General features: G+C 39.1%; 1 protein-coding gene across 1 annotated transcript in view; it reads right to left on the reverse strand.

Moving 5' to 3' along the window:
• The window catches only part of CORIN (corin, serine peptidase), a 286,147-nt gene that overhangs the window by 24,228 nt on the left and 241,801 nt on the right, over positions 1–20,118 (reverse strand). Inside the window, exons 17-20 of the mRNA XM_061191367.1 lie at positions 19,175–19,291; positions 16,573–16,622; positions 16,246–16,420; positions 25–296 (exon numbers count right to left, since the gene is read on the reverse strand). Coding sequence (XP_061047350.1) covers positions 25–296; positions 16,246–16,420; positions 16,573–16,622; positions 19,175–19,291 — 614 coding nt within the window. The remainder of the gene's footprint in view (positions 1–24; positions 297–16,245; positions 16,421–16,572; positions 16,623–19,174; positions 19,292–20,118) is intronic.

Here is a 20,118-nt window from a genome sequence, read left to right on the forward strand (position 1 = left end):
GTGCTCCTGAGGATCCTGACTTACTTTTGTTGCCCATGTGTCCCCAGCCTGTGATATAGCAGTAAGTATCAGGTTCTAACGACTGCTCCGGGCTGGGTAAGCAGATGGGCCGGACGTAGCTCGTTTCATCGATGTCTTCGCGTAGCTCCACTATGCTGATGTCATAGTCCACCACTGCTCGACTGTAGCGAGGATGCAGGACGATGGTTTTCACGAGGCGCATCTGCATGAACGTTGATGGGTGGTCTAGATTATTGATGCCAAACACCACTTTCCAAACGGCAGCATTCTCTCTCCTAAAATAATAATTCAAGAGCTATTGGCATCTTAAGCTCAGATTTATCTTTTAAAATTTACATTTTATTTTTTAAATATTTATTTATGTAAATAACGGCTCTTTGCATGCCCATCTCCCACGTATTCATATAAGAAGCATTTATATAACCCCTGAGCAATTTGCAAATATTGCACTGTTGTGGAAAGCAAAGCCCATGCTTCCTGAATGGTGCTATTCTGGAAAATAACACTTGTTTGCTTTGAAAGGCAGGCAGCGTAGTTAATACTTGCTTCATTGAGTGGGAAAGATGACGAAAAGACGTGAAGAGAAAAGAGACAAGAGAAAAAAATGAAAGAGAATGAAAAGCTGAGGCTAAGAGATCCCTCCAAGAAGGAGCCAGGGCTTCAGAAATGTCAAGTTTTCACGGAAGGCTTCTGAAAATTTCAAGCTTGGGGCTTAAAAAGGCCACCCACAACTTCTAATGGGCAGTCTTAGACTTCATTGCTTTTGAAAACTTGTCAGCAATAGTCTAGTCAATTCCACCTTAAAACACTTTTCCACTCGACTTCCAGGACTCTCCAAGCTCCAGAATTTCCTCCCATCTCTGGGGCCCCTTCCTCTCTGTCTTCTCTGCTGGATCCTCCTCCTCTGCTCTCAGTGTCTATATTGAAGTGCCCCAGGCCGCTGCCTTCAGTCTTCTCATTCTACACTCACCCCCTAGAAGATTTCACCTAGTCCAATGGCTTTAAATGCCACCCATAGCCTTGTACCTCCCAAACATATATCTCCAGCTCCATCCTCTCCCTTGAGCTGCAGACTTGTATATCCAATTATCCACTCACATATTTGCTTGGATGTTTGATACTGGCTAAGATTTATGAGTGCTAACTGTGTATGTGGCAATGTTCTAAGCATTCAGAATTCATTCTACAGTTATTTAATATTTATAGCCACCAGTTATGCAGTTGAATCATCTCTCTTATACCCAACATTGATTGCATCAGCAAGTCTTCACTACTCTGCTTTCAAATATATCCTGAATCTTGTTGTTTCTCCCTCTGCCACCACTACAATCCTAATCTAAGCTACTCTCATCTCCCAAATGGTGGCCCTTCTTCTACTCTTAGTCCCTATAACCCATTCTCCTCACAGTCGCAGAGTGATCTTTTTAAAAATAAAATTAGATCAAATTCATTTTCTGCTCATAATTCTCCAAGGACTTTGAATCACACTCAAGACAGACTGTAGACTCCTATCCATGGCCTTCGAGGCCCCACATGACCTGCTCCATTCGAACCCCAGGGACTTTCTATTTTTGGACATGCCAAGGACATCCACAACTCAGGACTCTTCCCTTTCTGTTCTCTCAGCTCTCACGTGGCTCCCACATTTATTCCTTCTCTTTACCCAGGTCCCAGCTCAAACATCACCACCTCAAAGCTGTCCTCCGTGACTGCCCAGTCTAGCCTTTACCCCATCACTCTCTACTCTTGACCCAGCTTTAATTTTTGTCTCACAGCACTCATTGATACCAATGACAATATACTTCTTTGTCTGTTCTGTGTCTGACCCCCAGACTGTAAGTTCTGGGAAGGCAGGGACTTGGCTGGTATTCCCAGGACCTAGTACCTGGCATACATTGGGTTCTTAACATGTACTTGTTTAATGATAGTTCAACAGATGATGTTTCAAAACATTTATTAGTGGCCAACTCCAACCACCTAAGCAAGGTCTATTCATCATCATTGCCTCTACCTCCTCCTCCATTCTCAGTTTCTCTTCCTCTATAGTGGGCCAGGACCAAAGGTGTGGGCATTTAGTTGACCACAGTGTTGGAATGTAGAGCTTTTATTGTAGATATTCCCTTATACTGTGGTGACATGTCAGCCATGCCATCACTGTCCTCATTTGCAAGCTTGCCCAACTAACATAAGCTGATTTGACCAGCTAGACCAGTTGTTTTTCAACCCAGGCTGAATACTGAATCATCTGAGGAGCTTTCAAATACTGATTTTCTGGGCATCATCCCATATCAACTGAAAGTTGGGCTGGGGTCTGGGAATTAGTATTTTTAAGAGCTCCCTAGGGAGTCTCTGACAAAAACCCACTCACCCTCTTTTTTTCCTTGGCACGTCGTTCTTCACCATTTTCTCATGCATAGAAAAAATTCAAAACGCTGAGATTTTAGGAGGGTTAGGAAAAAGTATGGAAGGCCAACATTCAACCTGTTTTTAGCATTGTTGGGTTCTTAGAATAGATTCTACTAAAAGAGTCCTCTATACAGTCCACACATTCTATCCTTTTTCCATTGTAAAAAAAAAATAATTTTAGGTCTATCAAAATTGATGTCATATGGAAGCAACCTAAGTGTCCATCAGCAGGTGAATGGATAAAGAAGATGTGGTGTATATATATATATGATGGAATACTACTCAGCCATAAAAAAGAATGAGATGTTGTCACTTGCAGCCACATGGATGGACTTGGAGGATATTATGCTAAGTGAAATAAGTCAGACAGAGAAAGACAAATACTATATGATATCATTTATGTGTGGAATATAAAAAATAAACTAGTGAATATAACAGAAAAGAAACAGACTCACAGATACAGAGAACAAACTAGTGGTTACCAGAGGGGAGACCGAAGGGGGGGAGGGGCAAGATAGGAGGGGGGGGGGTTAAGAGACCCAAACTGTATAAAATAAATAAGCTACAAGGATATATTGTACAACATGGGGATACAGTCAATTTTTTTATTGAAGTACAGTTGATTTACAATGATTCAGGTGTACAGCAAAGTGATTCATATATATATTATATATATATATATATATATATATATATATATTCTTTTTCAGATTTCTTTTCCATTATAGGTTATTACAAGATAGTGAATATAATACCCTGTACTATACAGTAGGTTCTTGTTGTATAGTCAATATTTTATAACTATAAATGGAGTATAACCTTTAAAAATTGTGAATCACTATGTTGTACACTTGAAACTTATATAATATTGTACATCAAATATACCTCAATAAAAAAAATTGATGTCACTATTTGAAAAAATATATATATAACATCTATATATAGAGAAATATATATATATATAGAAATATATCTATAGATATAGATACAGATATAGATATAGAGCTGGGGATTTCAATAATAAGCAAGAAAGACATGATCCCTGCCTATAAAAACTTTAGAATTGAGTGAAGATGAACACATAAAGAAACAATTATAATAAAATTCAGGAAGTGCTGTCTCATGAACATTACAGGATAAGGTTACAGAAGACTATTTTTCATTAAATAAAGCCGTCACTCAAAGAACATGCCTTTCTTTCTCTTCCTTCCTTCCTTCCTTTGTCTTCCTGTCTTTCTTCCCTCCCTTCCTCCCTTCCTTCTTTCCCTCCCTCCCACCCTCCCTTCTTTCCCTCCCTCCCTTCCTCCCTTCCTTCTTTCCCTCCCTCCCACCCTCCCTTCTTTCCCTCCCTGCCTTCCTCCCTCTCTTCCTTCCTCCCTTCCTCCCTCACTTCCTCCCTTCCTTCCTTCCTTCTTTCCCTCCCTCCCTTTTTTCCCTCCCTCTCTCCCTTCCTTCCTCCCTTCCTTCCTTCCTCCTTTCCTTCCTCCCTTCTTTCCCTCGCTCCCTTTTTTCCCTCCCTCCCTCCCTCCTTTCCTTCCTCCCTCCCTCACTTCCTCCCTTCCTTCCTTCCTTCCTTCCCTCCCTTCTTTCCCTCCCTTCCTCCCTCCCTTCCTTCTTTCCTCCCTTCCTTCCTTCTTTCCCTCCATCCTTTCCTCCCTCCCTTCCTTCCTTCCTTCTCTCCCTCCCTCCCTCCCTCCCTCCCTTCCTTCCTTCTTTCCCTCCCTCCTTCCCTCTCCCTGTTCCATTTTTCAGTCTAGAGGAGTAAGTGCATAACCATCTGAGAAATTCAATACTCACTTGAGATTCTATTGTTTAAGATATTTGAAATCAAACAATTATTAATTTCAAATGTCTACCTATTTAATAGCTTCTTGCCTCGAATCAGAGCTACTAAATTTTGGTTTCAAAAAAAATACTCATCTATCTGCTTAAATCACAAACAGTATGACAAACAGTATGCAGTTGAACACTGCAAATTATTGGTAACAAAATGAAATAGTGTAAACTTTTCGGACTTAATTACTATATTGGGGTTAATCTAATTCTAACAGTAAAATTAAGTATCAATAAAACTGCTAAATGTTATTAACTTGTATTCAGTAGCCTGTTGTGACACAAGCTACTGTCCTTATGGCATTAATATCCACCAAAAGCAAAAAAAAAAAAAAAATACAGGAAATTCACATACTTTTTTATATTCAGCAAGGAAATTGTTCTATTTTCTTTTTTGTTATGAGTATAAGGGGGAAAATAAAGTCTCATTAAATGTTTTTTCCCAAGTCTAGCAAAAACCAGGAAAAACAATAACCTGTTGTTCAAAAGGGGTACATGAAGTGAGGGAGATGTGTATAAATGGTATATTGGTATATTAAGCATGTTCTAGAAAGAATGAGTCACCCCCATCTGGGTGGAAGCAAAAAGAGGAAAGAAGACTTAGGGCTACATGAAGGCCGCATGAATCTAGTTTCAGTAAAAAGTACCCAGTAGAGGAACACATAGGAACAAGCTATGTTCATGTGGCCATTTTAGTGAAGAGTAAATTGGACTACAAAGATAAAAAGCCAAGTATAGGAGCTGAAAATCTTCAGCATCAAGGGGATTTTTTTCTCAGTGCTGTCAGACTTCAAAGCAACAGCAAGGAGAACTGGTGCTGCATCCTTAAAGAAGATTGTGCAAAGATCCTCAGGCTCTGAGAGTGAGGAAGCAGGCAAGGTGAAGCCAGGTGAAAATCCACCAGTAACAATAAAAGTGGCTGAGGAAGATGTTAAGAGACCTTTTTCTCCTTTCATTCTTGCTCTACATAGTATTTCATTACCAGAAATTCTTTAATTTGCTTCATGTTTATACTCCTGTTTTAATGATGAATATACATTATAGATAATGTTGAGATAATATGATTTCAACTTCTAATTCTTCAGTTATCACTCTAGAGAGAAAACACAGCTACTTATACACCTCAGATGCATTATGACATCCAGGGAGGTTTATACAGAATTGAAGGCACAATGTCTCTGGACACAATAACAAGTTTCAGTTTGTAGTTAGCCACACTCAGCTCTAGTTCAGACATAAATTTGCCACATTTTCACTTAATTCAGCTGGCCAGGTTTAGAGATTTTCTTCTATCTTTATCTTTTCTTAAGAGCACAAAAATTTCCCTTTTTTCACCCTTTCTGATTTTACTTTGAATAACTTGTATTTACTATTTATCTTTTTTCAGAAAATAAAATTAATATTTATAATTAACCCCTGTGATAGAAATCACTATTTTACAAGACTTACTCCAGAAATGGCACAGCCATGTGGTGACTTGGAAGTAATTTGAAATTTACCATATCTGCACTAAGTAAAGAAATATCACACAAAAGCATCATTTCTGTTCTACAAATCTTAGGAACCTCTTACTTTTAATATTGCATCTGCCCTTGGTATGTTTAAAGAATTCTCTCTAACACATGCAGTGAATAGATTCTAGAATGGGATGACCACAACGTAAATGCATAAAGGGGCTGAGTATAAGTCAGTAAGTAGTGGGTGTCAGACCACAAGACTTGCCCATCTCGAGGGCCATCTGCCTCTCAGCTCCTGCTGATGGCTGTCGTATTGGAATATCCAGTGTGAACTGACCTTCTGATTGTTTCAGGGAAGCCAAAGTTCTGGATTTTATGTAAAGTATACACAGTTTGAACTGCTGGCTAAAGTTTTTAAATGTACCTAACAAGCAAAAGAGATCAGAGCTGAATTCTTCTTTTAGTATAAAATCTCTATAGTTTCCAAGTATTTCTACATATCAATTCAATCATCTTCTCACCAATTATGAGGTACAAATAGGAATGCTTATTCCATTTTAGAGAAGATAAAGCAGTGACTCAGAGCAGATGAGTGACTCATCTAAAATCACAGAGATACTAAGTGATGGTAGCAGGCCAGAAAGCCAGTCCTTTAAACCCCTATACCACAACCTTTATACTAAACTTCTCTGAAACAAAGAGAAGGGTCCACAGGTATCAACACAAGAATCAGGTATTGGCCACAGAGGGGAAAGCATGCAGGATGAGTGGAGACTGACTGGTGAGTGATAGGATGGCAGATAGAAGGAAGATACCTTCTCTTTCCTGAATGTATCCCCCAGATATGATGGGGAACTAGCCGCCAGTAATGAAATTACAGAAAGTGAGCAATTCTATTATCCCAGAGTCCAAAAAAGCTAGAGAAGGGGATAGTCAGATACACATCCTAGAGCTTAGAGAATCAGATTTAAGAATGTTTTGGAAAAAAGATAGGACAATGTGTCCAGACACTCTTAAAACAAGTACAGCTAAACAGAGATGGGAGAGTTTGAGTTCCAAATTCTGATTTACCATCACAAATGACTGCAGTAAGAAAATGAAGAATCATCCAAAAAGTAAATGTTACAACATAAGAATCTCAGCGCTTTCAAACTGGAAAGTTTATCACAGAACAGTGGCAAGAAACTGTAGCAATTGTCAAAAAATCTTAGTCATAGAACCCTCCTACACTGTTGGTGGGAATGTAAATTGGTACAGCCACTACGGAGAGCAATATGGAGGTTCCTTAAGAAACTAAAAATAGAGCTACCATATGATCCTGTAGTCTCACTCCTGGACATATATCCAGAGAAAACCATAATTTGAAAAGATACATGCACCCCCAACATTCATTGCAGCACTATTTACAATAGCCAAGACATGGAAGCAACCTAAATGTCCATTGACAGATGAATGGATAAAGAAGATGTGGTATATATATATACACAATAGAATATTACTCAGTCATAAAAAAGAATGAAATAATGCCATTTGCAGCAACATGGATGGACCAAGAGATTATCATACTAAGTAAAGTCAGACAGAGAAAGACAAATATATGATATCACTTATATATGGAATCTAAAAAAAATGATACAAATGAACTTATATACAAAACAGAAATAGACTCACAGACATAGAAAACAAACTTATGGTTACGAAAGGGGAAAGGGGGGAAGGAATAAATTAGGAGTTTGGGATGAACATATACACACTACTATATGTAAAAAGATAACCAACAAGGACCTACTGTATAGCACAGGGAACTATACTCATTATTTTGTAATAACCTATAATGGAAAAGAATCTGAAAATCTATATCTATATATATAACTGAATCACTTTGCTGTATACCTGAAACTAACACAACACTGTAAATCAACTGTACTTCAATAAATTTTGTGTGTGTGTGTGTGTGGCCATGCTGTGTGGCTTGCAGGATCTTAGTTCGCCGACCAGGGATCGAACCTGGGTCCCCGGTAACCACTGGACCACCAGGAATTCCCTATACTTCAATCAATCAATCAGTCAATAGAAAAAAAGCAGGAAAAATAAAAATGGCTTCTCAGCAAAATTATGTGTGGGAAGAACAAGACAAGGATTTCTATCTGGGGAAAATAATTTAATATTAGTAGTCAACTAAGACAAAGCTGAACTATTTGAACTTTTCTTTACTTCTAATATCTCCATTCAAGGAGAATGGTCTTCAGGCAACATCCAAAAGATTCATCTTCCATGTGATAAAACTTATAAGTGCTTAATACATTGAAATGTTGAGTTGATGTCTGGTCTAAGATATGGGAGGGGTCAGTAAAAGATCACTGACCTTCTGCAGAGGAGTTAACATTTCTAGTTCCAGACAAATTATAGTCCTAACTACTAAAAGAGCTACAGATGTCATCACTAACACCGAGAAGGGGCTGGTTAGTCAGTTAACAAATATTTGATTGGTTGCTATATTCCTTGCTGAAAGAAATGAAAATACAGAGGCGAGGAAGACAGACAGGGTTCATGCCCTCATAGAGCTTTCATCCTACTGGGCTAGCCAAATATATATATAAACAAATAAGATTATCTCTGGTAATTAGGAGGGAAAAAAAATAGGATAATGTGATAGAGAGATGACTGATTGGGGGGGGTGTCATTTTAGCTAGGATGGTTAGGGCAGGCCTTTGACAAAGTGACACTTAAATTGAGACTTGAATGAGGGGAAGGAGGCAATTTTGTGACTCCATAGGAGGGTTCCATACTGTAGAAGCAGCAAGTAGAAAAGTCCTAAGGCAGGAATGAGATTGGGGGATTTCAGGGACAGAAAGGCTACATGTTTGGAGACCAATGAGTGATGAGAGAATAGGGGGAGATGCAAAGAGGTAGGACTAGATATTTAAAGGCTATGATAAGAAATCTTATTCTTGTTACAATGAGAAGCTGTTGTACAGTTTTAAACAGGTGGTGACATGGTATGATTTATATTTTAGAAAGATCACCATCTCACTGTGTGTAGACTAGACAATAAGTGAACAAGAGAGTAGTCTAAAAAAAACAGATAGGAAACTGTTTTAAAAGTTGTTATGGATTGATTGTGTCCCCCTGTAAAATTCATATATTGAAATTCTAATCCCCAATACATCAGAACAAGATCTTATTTGGAGATAAGGTCTTTACAGAGGTAATCAACTTAAAATGAGGCCAGTATGGTGAGCCCTAATCCAATATGACTGGGTATCCTCATGAAAAGGGGAAACTTGGAGACAGGCATGCACACAAAGGGTGAAGATGAAGACAAAGATCAGAATTAGGCTTCTATAGGCCAAGGAATGCCAAAGATTGCCAGCAAAACACCAGAATCCAAGCGAGAGGCATTCTCTCTCACAGCCCTCAGAAGGAACCAACCATCCCAATACCTTGATCTTAGATTTCTAGCCTCCAGAACTGTAAGACAATAAACTTCTGTCAATAAACTTCTTGGCTTGTTGAAGCCACCCAATTTGTGGTACCTTGTTATGGCTGCCCTAGGAAGCTAATACAATAATCCAGACCTGATATGATGGTGGTCTGGATTAGCATTATAGCATAAAGATGATGAGAGGCAGTTGGGTTCAAGCTATATTTTGAAAGAAGATCCTACAGAACTTACTGCTAGAGTAAAAGTGGGAGGAATTAAGGATGACTCCCAGGTTTGGTGTATTAGCAAACCAATGGATAATGATGCCTCTTACTGAGATGGGGAAAGTTTGTGAAGCATACAATTATTTGCTCAGTGGGAGAGATGAGGAATCACGTTTTGTTCTGGCCATGTAAAGTAGAATGTTTATTACACATTCAAATGGACACTTCATCTAAGCATTTAAATATGTTTGAGGTTGGTGGGTTGGGAGAAAATCTGGGCTGTGCTAGAGATATAAATTTGGAAGTTATGAATAAATATTTGATATTCATATTCGATATTCATATCAATATTTGATATTCATATTTGTTCAAATATACACAAGCATTTGAAACTATGTGATTAGATGATTGTAGACAGATAAGAAAGCCAAGAATTAGGTCCTTATCTGATCATGGGCTGCTATAACAAACTACCATAGACTGGGTGGCTTAAAGAACAGTTATTTCTCATAGTTGTTGAGGCTCAAAGTCAAAGATTAGGGCACTAGCATGGTCAGGGTCTGGTGAAGATCCCCTTCCTCGTTTACAGATGGTGGTCTTCTTGTTGTATCTTTACATGGCAGAGGGAGAGAGGGCTAGCTTTCTTTCTCTTCTTATAAGGACACTCATCCCAACATGGGTTTCACCCTCATGACCTCATCATCTCCCAAGGGCCCCACCTCCTAATAGCACCTTATTAGGGGTTAGATTTTCAGCATGTGGAAATTAGGGGGACACAACTGTGCAGTCCACAACACACCTGGAGAACTAGAACATTTAGTGGCCTAAAAGAGGAGAAGCTGCAAAAAAAGAAAGAGAAGGGTAGGTCAGTGACATAAGAATTTTTTTTCTTATTTTAAAAGAAAAGTGAAGAAGGTATTTTAAGAAGGATGTAGTAATCAAATACTAGGGAGGGTTCCAGTGACTTAGAAACTGAAAATCCACCATTGGATTTGGCAAGATGGAAGTCACTAAAGACTTTGGTAAGTGTCATTTCTGTAGTGGCCTCGATGACAACCCAACTGGAGTGACCTGAGGGGAATACAGGAAGTGTAAAAGTGGAGACAGTGACTGTAGGAAACTCTTAGGAGTTTAACTGTGAGTACTAGCCAAAATGGGGCAAGAGGTGAAGAGGGATGTGAAGTCAAGAGAAGGGGGTTTAAGTTGGTGACACTAAGGCATGTTTGCTGAAGGGAACGATCCAGCAAAAAGAGAGAAATTAATGAAAAATAGAAATGATGATTTTAAAATAAAGTATTTGATGGAATAAAGACACAGACCTACTAGAGAATGGACTTGAGGATATGGGGAGGGGGAAGGGTAAGCTGTGACAAAGTGAGAGAGTGGCATGGACATATATACACTACCAAACGTAAAATAGATAGCTAGTGGGAAGCAGCCGCATAGCACAGGGAGATCAGCTCGGTGCTTTGTGACCACCTAGAGGGGTGGGATAGGGAGGGTGGGAGGGAGGGAGACGCAAGAGGGAAGAGATATGGGAACATACGTATATGTGTAACTGATTCACTTTGTTATAAAGCAGAAACTAACACACCATTGTAGAGCAATTATACTCCAATAAAGATGTTTTAAAAAAAAGTAAATGCATGTAAAATAAAGTCTTTGAAAGATGAATGGAAATATGATTGTCCTTAAAAAGGAGCAAGGACACATCCTCCACCATAACTCAAGGGAAAGGAGGGAACGTGGCCACAGATACAAGTAACTCGTTGGAATTAGGGGTGAGACAAGGCAAAACATATAATGATGTCTATTTTCTTCATAAAGAATGAGATGAGACCAGTGGAGGGTGAAGGAGATTTGGGGAGAGAGGAGAAGATGTCAAATAGTTGAGGATGGAAAAGTGGCTTTACTGTGAACATATACTGGATGGGTGCCATATTGTTAGATGCTCATTTGAGATTCATGATCATACATTTGACATGAGCTCAGTTAGCAGTCTGGTGTGTGATATTCGCCAGCGATAACCAGCTGTTCAGGTGCAGGTGCACGGTACGTGGATAGTTGCAGGACAAGAAGAAACAAGTAAGTAACTACAAAGATTAGAAGGGGAAGAACTCCCAGTTTCTGTGAGCCCCAAAAGCTATGGGAATTGGCCTAACGTTTAGGCCAACTGCTGGCTACATCCTAGACCCATACATTTTTCCACTGGAGCAGTGAGGATGCAGAGAATGCCTCCTTAGGGGGCAGGGCAGTGGGGAGCATGGAGTCAGGTCAGGGTCACCACAATTGCTCACTCACCGGTGATGTTGGAAAACAGCACCCCAGGGGAGGTATGGATCCAAAATGGAGAATTCCTATTTTAGTGGACATTAGTACTTGATGGGAATGGATCAAATCTCTCAAGTAGACAGAATGGAAAGAAAAAATTGCAAATGAATGGCATGGTTTATATGCACCTAGAAGATAAAGAAGTAACCCTGAGAACACGACATGGGCTCAGTAATAAAACGTCAGACCAAACCTCTCACTTCTTTTCCTGACTGTATTAAAAGACTGTTAGATCAGTACAGGTGGGTAAGTGATTGGCTATTTTCTGTGGAGAATGAGAAAGGGAGCTGTCCAGAAATAGGTGAAAAGATTATTGAGTAATATTAAGGGTCCAATGGATGCTGAAAGTCAGGCATGACACTAATCTGCATCCTTGGGTAATGTTCTCCTCAGTTCGGAAGAGCATGAATATAGGATTGAAAACGTCCTCTTCATATTGACTCTTAGTTGGAGGTCTGCCTGGTGTGTATGGCAGAAAGATCTAGGGGCAAAGAAGTTGAAGGTCCTGGTGAGAGGACTGAAGTGATGGTCCCAGTGCACTAGGTTACCCGGGGAAAGAAACGAGATGAGGAGGAGACAGATGGACTGAAACAACAGGAGGAGATGCGCAGACAAGCAAACACAAGTCTTGTTGGAGTGAAGGGCTGGTGTGGTAGAAATCAAGACATGGGTGACCTGGCAGGGTTAAGGGTTGTGATCATATAGTAAAAGGATAGTTTTTCATGCAGATTTCCTGGAGAGGAATCAGACACTTCTGATAACTACTAGTTGTGTGCCAGCCTAGGAAGTTCATCCTTAAGTCTCTTGGAGGTGGAAGAAGGCAAGGAAATTGCTTGTTAAATTACCCCTGAAACTCAACGTCTTTCTTCCTTAGAGCTGTGGAAGTTGAATTGTTACTATGGCATCTGGGACTTCATCTGATCAACGAAGTACCTCATGGTTTTAATTTTCCTTTGGGATTTTTAAATACCTCTCCATGCAGGAGCAAGACATGTCCTTTTTTTCCATGAATATAATTAAAAGAGACAGGCTTGAAAAGAACTACAGATGGGTCACACTGGGCCTTGCCAAAGTATGGAATCAGGATATGAAGTAAATCCCATTAATTGCAGCAATTGATGGATCCTACAGAGAGTAAGGCTTACAATTAGAGGTACTCAAAAGTTTTGAGGGCCACTGGAAATATCGTAAAATAGAACCAAAGTTATTAGCACACATTCAAGCAAAGACTTGTTTGAAGCTGGGCAATTTCTAACTTCTTATGGATAGGCCAGGCCCCACTTGACAGTTCTGTGAAGTCTAATGTTCCATGAAATTTTACCAGGGCCTTTGATAGAATATCCATTTCCTTAATTATAAACACATTTCTTCTCTATTGCAAGGTTTCTCCTTAACTTCACAGATCTGTCAGTGAAAGACAAAACTAGGATACCACATATGGAAATTTGACCAAAGTGGTGCATGAACTGGATGAATTAGTATATAAAAGGTGTTATTCCCTTAAAGAGCTGTTGGATTCATTTAGGTAATCGTCTTTTGATAAATGTACTCTTGCTAGTACAATCTTCTGCTTATCATGTAGTTATAAATCAGAACTGGAAAAGACATCTGGAAACATCTGGCCCCTTCCAAAGCAATAACATTGCAATGTATTTCCTGACATACTACACAGACTCTTCCAATCGTTTAGGGTCGTTCTTACACATTAAAAGTTCTCAAGAGGAGGTTCTGGTTTGATTTTTTACATTATATTTCCCCAAAAAGAGCAATCAAATAGCTAGATATACACATTTCCATTTTATAATCACCTCATATTATATTCTAATTACTTGTTTAAATGTCTGTCTCCTCACTAGGTTAGCATTCCAAGAAAGGAAACATATATTCATTTCTTTAACCCCCATATGGAGATGAATATATGTTCTGGGACCCTATTCTGTAGAAACAAGAGTACCAATAGGTGAGTAGCTTTGCATAAGAAGATGTATTGCAGTGTTGTTAAAGTGATAGCAAACTGGAACTAACGTGAATGTCCATCAACTGGGGAATAATAAAAAAAGTATGGTGAATCTCTATGATGGAATATCATTTATCTTTGAAAAAGAATGAGCTAGAGCTACATCAACTGACTTGGAGGGGACGTCCATTATATACTGCTACATGAGAAAAGCAACTTACAAACAAAAGTATAGTGTGTGATTTCAAATTGTAAAAATAAATGACACCCTGTGAAAAATATGTGTTTATAGCTGTGGAGGAACAATCACTGGGGTGACCTTGAGGATGATGAGAAAGTAAAGGAGAGAGAGTATGGAAGGAGATAAAAATTGAGCTAGCAAAATGAAAAAATATTCATGCCGTAATGCTAAGGGAAAAGTCAGAATGCATGTGTTTTTGTTTTGTTTTGTTTTATTTATTTTTGGCTGCGTTGGGTCTTTGTTGCTGCACGCGGGCTTTCTCTAGTTGCAGTGAGTGGGGGCTACTCTCCATTGTAGTGCGTGGGCTTCTCACTGCGGTGCCTTCTCGTTGCGGAGCATGGGCTCTAGGCACATGGGCTTCAGTAGTTGTGGCTTGTGGGCTCAGTAGTTGTGGCTCGCGGGCTCTAGAGCCCAGGCTCAGTAGTGGCGCACGGACTTAGTTGCTCCGCGGCATGTGGGATCTTCCCAGACCAGGGCTCGAACCTGTGTCCCCTGCATTGGCAGGTGGATTCTTAACCACTGTGCCATCAGGGAAGTCCCTGAATGTATGTTTTTAGTAATAATATTTTAAAAAGAAAAATTTACCTTTATTGATGTCTTACTGACTGGTATCAGGCATGGTTCTTAAGGTTTTACATAGGCTATCTCACTTGATGCCTGCACCAACCCTGTGAGGCAGGGACGGTTATTTCCCTCATTTCATAGATGAGGAAACTTGGCCCAGAGAAGTTTATAAATTGACACAGTAAGTGGCAAAGCTGAGAAAAAATAATAATAGACAAATAGGCAAAAAAATGAAGTTGCATTTTTTTCTACAGATTAACCTGGTAAAATGAAAATAATCAATTTAATGAGGTAACAGAACTGTGAGTTATTTGTGTTAAATTTTTGCTATTATTTATTATTACTTTTAAATAAAGTAAAATTATTAAAAATAAAAAGAAGAAAATGGGCGGTATGGTGGTTTTTCAAACATGTCCTCAAATACTTTGCCACTCCTCTCGCTGAGAGAAGAGTTCTCTGTTTCTTCCCTTTGAATCTGGGTGGGGCTGTGACAGCTCTGACCAACGCCATAGTGTAAGTAATGATGTGTGTCTCTGGAGGTTGGATCAAAAAAGGCTTCCTCCTGGCTCCCTTTTTGGGACTCTCACTTCAGGCGATGCTAGCTACCAAGCTGTGAGTCTCACTTGGAGAGAAACAAATGCCCCTGCCAACAGGCAGCATCCACTGCCAGATTTCAGGTGGTGCCAGCCCCTAGAACCTTAGTACCTTCCAGCAGAGTTCCCAGACATTGCTGAGCAGAGACAAACCACAAGCTATTTCCTGTCTAGATGTCTAATCTCCAGAATCTTCCATGGGCAAAAAAAATGGTTGTTGTTTGTTGTTGTTATTTTGTTATTGTTTGGTTAGGGGTCTTTTTTTTTTTTTTTGCTCCTAAGTTATACAACAACAGTCGAAATAGATGAGGACCTTCTACAGTGATGTTTGTCAACTTGGGGTAGGTTTCCCCTTGGTCTTATTTTTCTGCTCCCTTTAGGTATTTTGCGATGATTAATTTTATGTGCCAAGTGGCTGGACCATGGTGCCCCAATATTTGGCCAAACATTTTTCTGGATGTTTCTGTGAAGGTGTTTTTTTGGAAGAGATTAGCTTTCAAAATGGTGGACTATTAGTAAAGCAGGTTACCCTCCATAATGTGGGTGGGCCTTACCCAATCAGTTGGAGACTTTCATAGAGCAAAGACTGATCTCCCCAGAGCAAGAAGGAGTTCTGCCAGCATGCTGCCTTTGGACTCGAACTGCAGCTCTTCCCTGAGTCTCCAGCCTGCCTGCCACCCCATCAGACTTTAGACTCACCAAGCCTCCAGGAATGTTTGCTAATTCCCGGAAAACTCTTTCTCTCTCTCTCTCATTGGTCTGTTTCTCTGGACAGCCCTGACTAACACACATATTATACTTTTCACTCTACTTCCCAAACTCCTCACCAATTCCTCCAGCATGCTAACCTCACTGTAGTATCCAAGCAAATCTGCTCTGTTTAACTTCATATGCATTTGATGTATTTAAGAGGGCTAGAAAAGAGACTAAAGCTGGCTAGAGAGTCAATCTTCTAAACTTCTTCCTCTTCCTCCCTCCTTAGGACATAAATCATAAGCAATATACATCTGTTGTCAATAAGTGAGCAGCACCTATATAGGATGATAACACCAAGGGTAGAAAAATCTAAGCAGATAAGGACCTGGGAAGGAGATCAACTGTGGATTTTGCACTGAATTACAGAATGGCATATGCCATTAAGAATACCCAAGTGACAAAATGATCAGGCAAAGCAAAAGAAAAGGTTCAGCTTACCCCTCGAAGCAGTGGGCGACTGTCAGAACCCACTTCTTGGCAATGAGGACACAGCCACAAATGTGACCACTGGGTTCACTCTGCAGGGAACACTGCCAGGGCCACCTTCCTGGGCGACTCGTCCGACCCCCAAGGATCCTCTTGTTCATTCGGGCAGCAGGGCGGCGCCCACAGTCTACCAAGGAGCAGGAGACAGCATGTGACTCACTACCAAACCCAGCTAGATGCTTGCATCTTTGCTGTCACGTACAAGTGATCATTTTTTCCCTTGAGCCAATCCAGTTAAATTAAGTTCATATCCCATTGTTACACCACTAATTCTCTCACCTTGTTTAGTACATAGAAGAGAAATCTTACTTCTGCTGTGACAGGACTGCCTAGATTTGGAAACATAAAATGGCATACTATTCAGTTACATATTTATTGTTCACTTTAAACACTTTACCAGTGAAAAGCAAGAAATAGCTTATACTTAAGTCAGGAATTCTCAAGGCAGGGCTGTGGTCAGATATCACCTTGGAGGTGGAGGTATATGAAGGATGTACTTTTTTAAAGTGTATTTAATATCATCATTATACAATTTCACATTTGTGGGAAGAGAAACTATTGTTAGCAAAGTTTCCCACATCATCTTGGCTGGTGGCACCACCCATAATACTGACTCAATGATTTTCAAAGTAGGGGGAGGAAAAGGAAAGGCGTTAGTCTGCTTCTCAGAATGTATGGTGAGGAGGGAGCATGTCAGACTTTTATGCTTATGGAGAGGACATGTATGTCCAAAAGAAGCTGAGAAATAGCTTGAGAGAAATAAAATATTACTTCAAAAAGTTAGAGAACAGAGAAAGGAACTGAATATTTAGACTAGAAAAGAATCTTGAGACTTTTTTTCATTATCTTTTTTTTTTAAGTTGAAGTATAGTTGATTTACAATATTGTGTTTCAGGTATACACCATAGTTATTCAGTTTTTTTCTGATTATATTCCATTATAGGTTATTATAAGATATTGAATATAATTCCCCATACTATACAGTAAATCTTTGTTGCTTATCTGTTTTATGTATACTAGTTTGTATCTGTTAATCCCATACTCCTAATTTGTCCCTCCCCTCATCCCTTTCCCCTTTGGTAACCATATATTTGTTTTCTATGTTGCTGAGACTTTCAACGTTAAACTGTGTATCTATGATTAGCTGACAGGAAGAAGGGGATTAAATTCATCCCATGTAACTCTAGATGGCAGGGGAGAACTTATAGAAAGAGTGCACTCAGGAAAGGAAGAACTTTCTAAAAATCAGAGTTTAGCTTTGAAGGCAAGAACATGGTTTAAGCATCTATCAATGTGGCTGCACAAGAGAATTCAGCTTAGGGTACACTAAGTTTTAACCACAAAGTTCTCTTCCAAGCATTTATTCACAATGCAAATTTAAAAGAAAAAAAAACATGTTGGGACTGTCAAAAATACTATGACATGCTTAGAATCCTAGCTATGTCAGAAAAAAGAAAAACAACCCTAACTATGTCATTTCCACATTCCTTTTTGAAGATCTACTGTATTTTCATTTCTTGCTAAATTTACATGGGGATATGTGTATACAATAAATTATATAATACAGAAAAAGCACATTTGCGTTTTGCCTTCTCACAACCTGAAGTCGCATCTCCTCCTCACTCTATTTCGTTATCCTTAGTTTCTTTGTTAACACTTCCAAATATCTAAAATTCATTTTGTTTATTACTAGCTTAGAGTCTCTCTGTCTACCTCTGCAATGTATGTTTCCTGAGACCAGGGTCCTTGTCACCCTCATCCACTTCTACATCCCGGCAGAGCTTAACAATGAACCCGGCAGAGAAGAGATACAAATAATTAGTTGTTGTTAGATCTTAAAGTCATATCTTTTAGGAATAGGAGAAGACCAAAGACTATGTGTCTCAACTCTTTATTTTAAAGGAATAGCAAGCCAGGACTAGAACAGGTCCACCAACTCCCAACTTAGAATGAGTTTATCTATCTTTCTATCTACCTATCTATCTATCTGACCTGAAAGGGATTTTCTGGCAGTCCCAGTTTGGGGAAACAAATCACTGTTGAAAGACTCAGGTCATTGGAGGAAGTGCTTCAGTTGACAACTATTCAGAAATTTGGTTGCAAGTTTGGTCTATGGGGAAAATGTCAAGAAATTCTAAAGAGAAATGGCCCACCTTTAGTTTTATTCTTTAGAATTCTTATGTACTGATTTCTCTAACATTTATTAAAAGCTTTGGAGTCAGATAAACTTGGTTTGAGTTCAGAGACTATCACTTACCATCTGTGAGCTGTGAATTTTGAGCAAGTTATTTAAATACTCTATAGCTATGTCCCTATAATGTAACAAGCACTAAATGAGTGTTAATTCCCTCAATTTACCTTTCTCCTGCACCCCTACCCAAGATGAGGGAGGCAATGTTGCCATGATTTTTTAGGGGAAATTTTTCAGAAGTGTATTTTCAAGGTTACTTGATTATAATTTTATTTTGTGTCTGTTTTTTCCTCAGGCTCTCCCAGTTTTATCAGTTGCCATTATTTCAATTTCTTCTGTTAACTAGTCCCATGTAACATCTGTAGAAAGTGTAGATATTAAGAATTTATTTTTAATAGGATGTGAAAAAACTCCAAGATGAGAACCCAAGTTCCTCCTCCTTAACCATGATAGTTTCTGCAATCATCATTCAAGAAAAATGTAATGAGCCAAGAGAAAAAGATCTATGTCTACAAAGAAGAAAAAAAGCCAAGTGATGTTGAAATATAAAGGCCCACAGCTATTCTATGGAAGCTCTTTTTTGATGTGACAAATGTGGATTATCTTAAAATTAGAAACAGAAGAAGGGTCCTGATGAGAGATGTTTGCTCCATAATCCACTCTACACAGCTCCAGTGATGGGTGTCTTACCCTTTTACCAGCAGTTCATGCAAAGTGGTCCCATTAAGGCTTTCCCAGTCGGAGTGCAATGTCAGCCACTGCTGGTCTTGCTCCTGTTCCTGTATCAGTTTGGTCACAGATGGTTCTCTGATAGAAGGGCAAATACCAGATAAATATTCAAAGTACAATGATCTTTGACCAGGCAATATCATTATTTAGCACTTACTCTCTTATAAAAAGAAGCATTAAATTATCAGCCAATATTTCAACAGGGGGATGAGTATTCGAAGAAGTTTGGCATGGAATGTGATGAGCAAGAGGGAAAGCTACTAAAAGTATCCTGAAGCAATAAAGATCCACACCGTTACAGCTATTTTAGTCATTCTCTCTGCTGACATGTATTTGAACTTTGTGAGGTGTTGGAATTCTAACATATACGATGTAAAAGTTCCAAGACCTGAAAAACAAGAGCAACTTTAGGCAGGGATCAAAAGTAATAAAATTTATCTGCCTGGAGTATTTTTTCCTTCACTTTTCTTGCCCAAGGTATTCCTGCAATAAAGCAATACCTTAAAATAAATAAGTAAAGAGAATCAATGGCCATATAGTGTCTGTTCAGACAGTATAAAATTGTAAGTGGAATTTTTTCAACATACTGCAGAATCTTTATGCACTAAAAATAAGGAAGGTCTCTAGAAAGTAGAGACAGGAGTTAGACAACATCATTTTGCTGTTTACCTATATTCTCACTCAAACTCCACCAGTACTTTCCTGTCAATGTCTCATTCAATCATCAAATAAATATGCTTGTACCCAAGATGTACCCAAGATTTAAAACCTTAGGTTTCAAAAGTGTTTGGGTTTTTATGTAAAATATCCTATTCCTCATGAAATAATTGGTTCACTTAGGCAATCCATATTTGAAGAAAATCTTTTGGATTTTTATCACCTGATGCTATTAACGGTAGAAGAGG

This window comes from Eubalaena glacialis, chromosome 5, assembly GCF_028564815.1.
Source record: "Eubalaena glacialis isolate mEubGla1 chromosome 5, mEubGla1.1.hap2.+ XY, whole genome shotgun sequence".
Taxonomy (NCBI): domain Eukaryota; kingdom Metazoa; phylum Chordata; class Mammalia; order Artiodactyla; family Balaenidae; genus Eubalaena; species Eubalaena glacialis.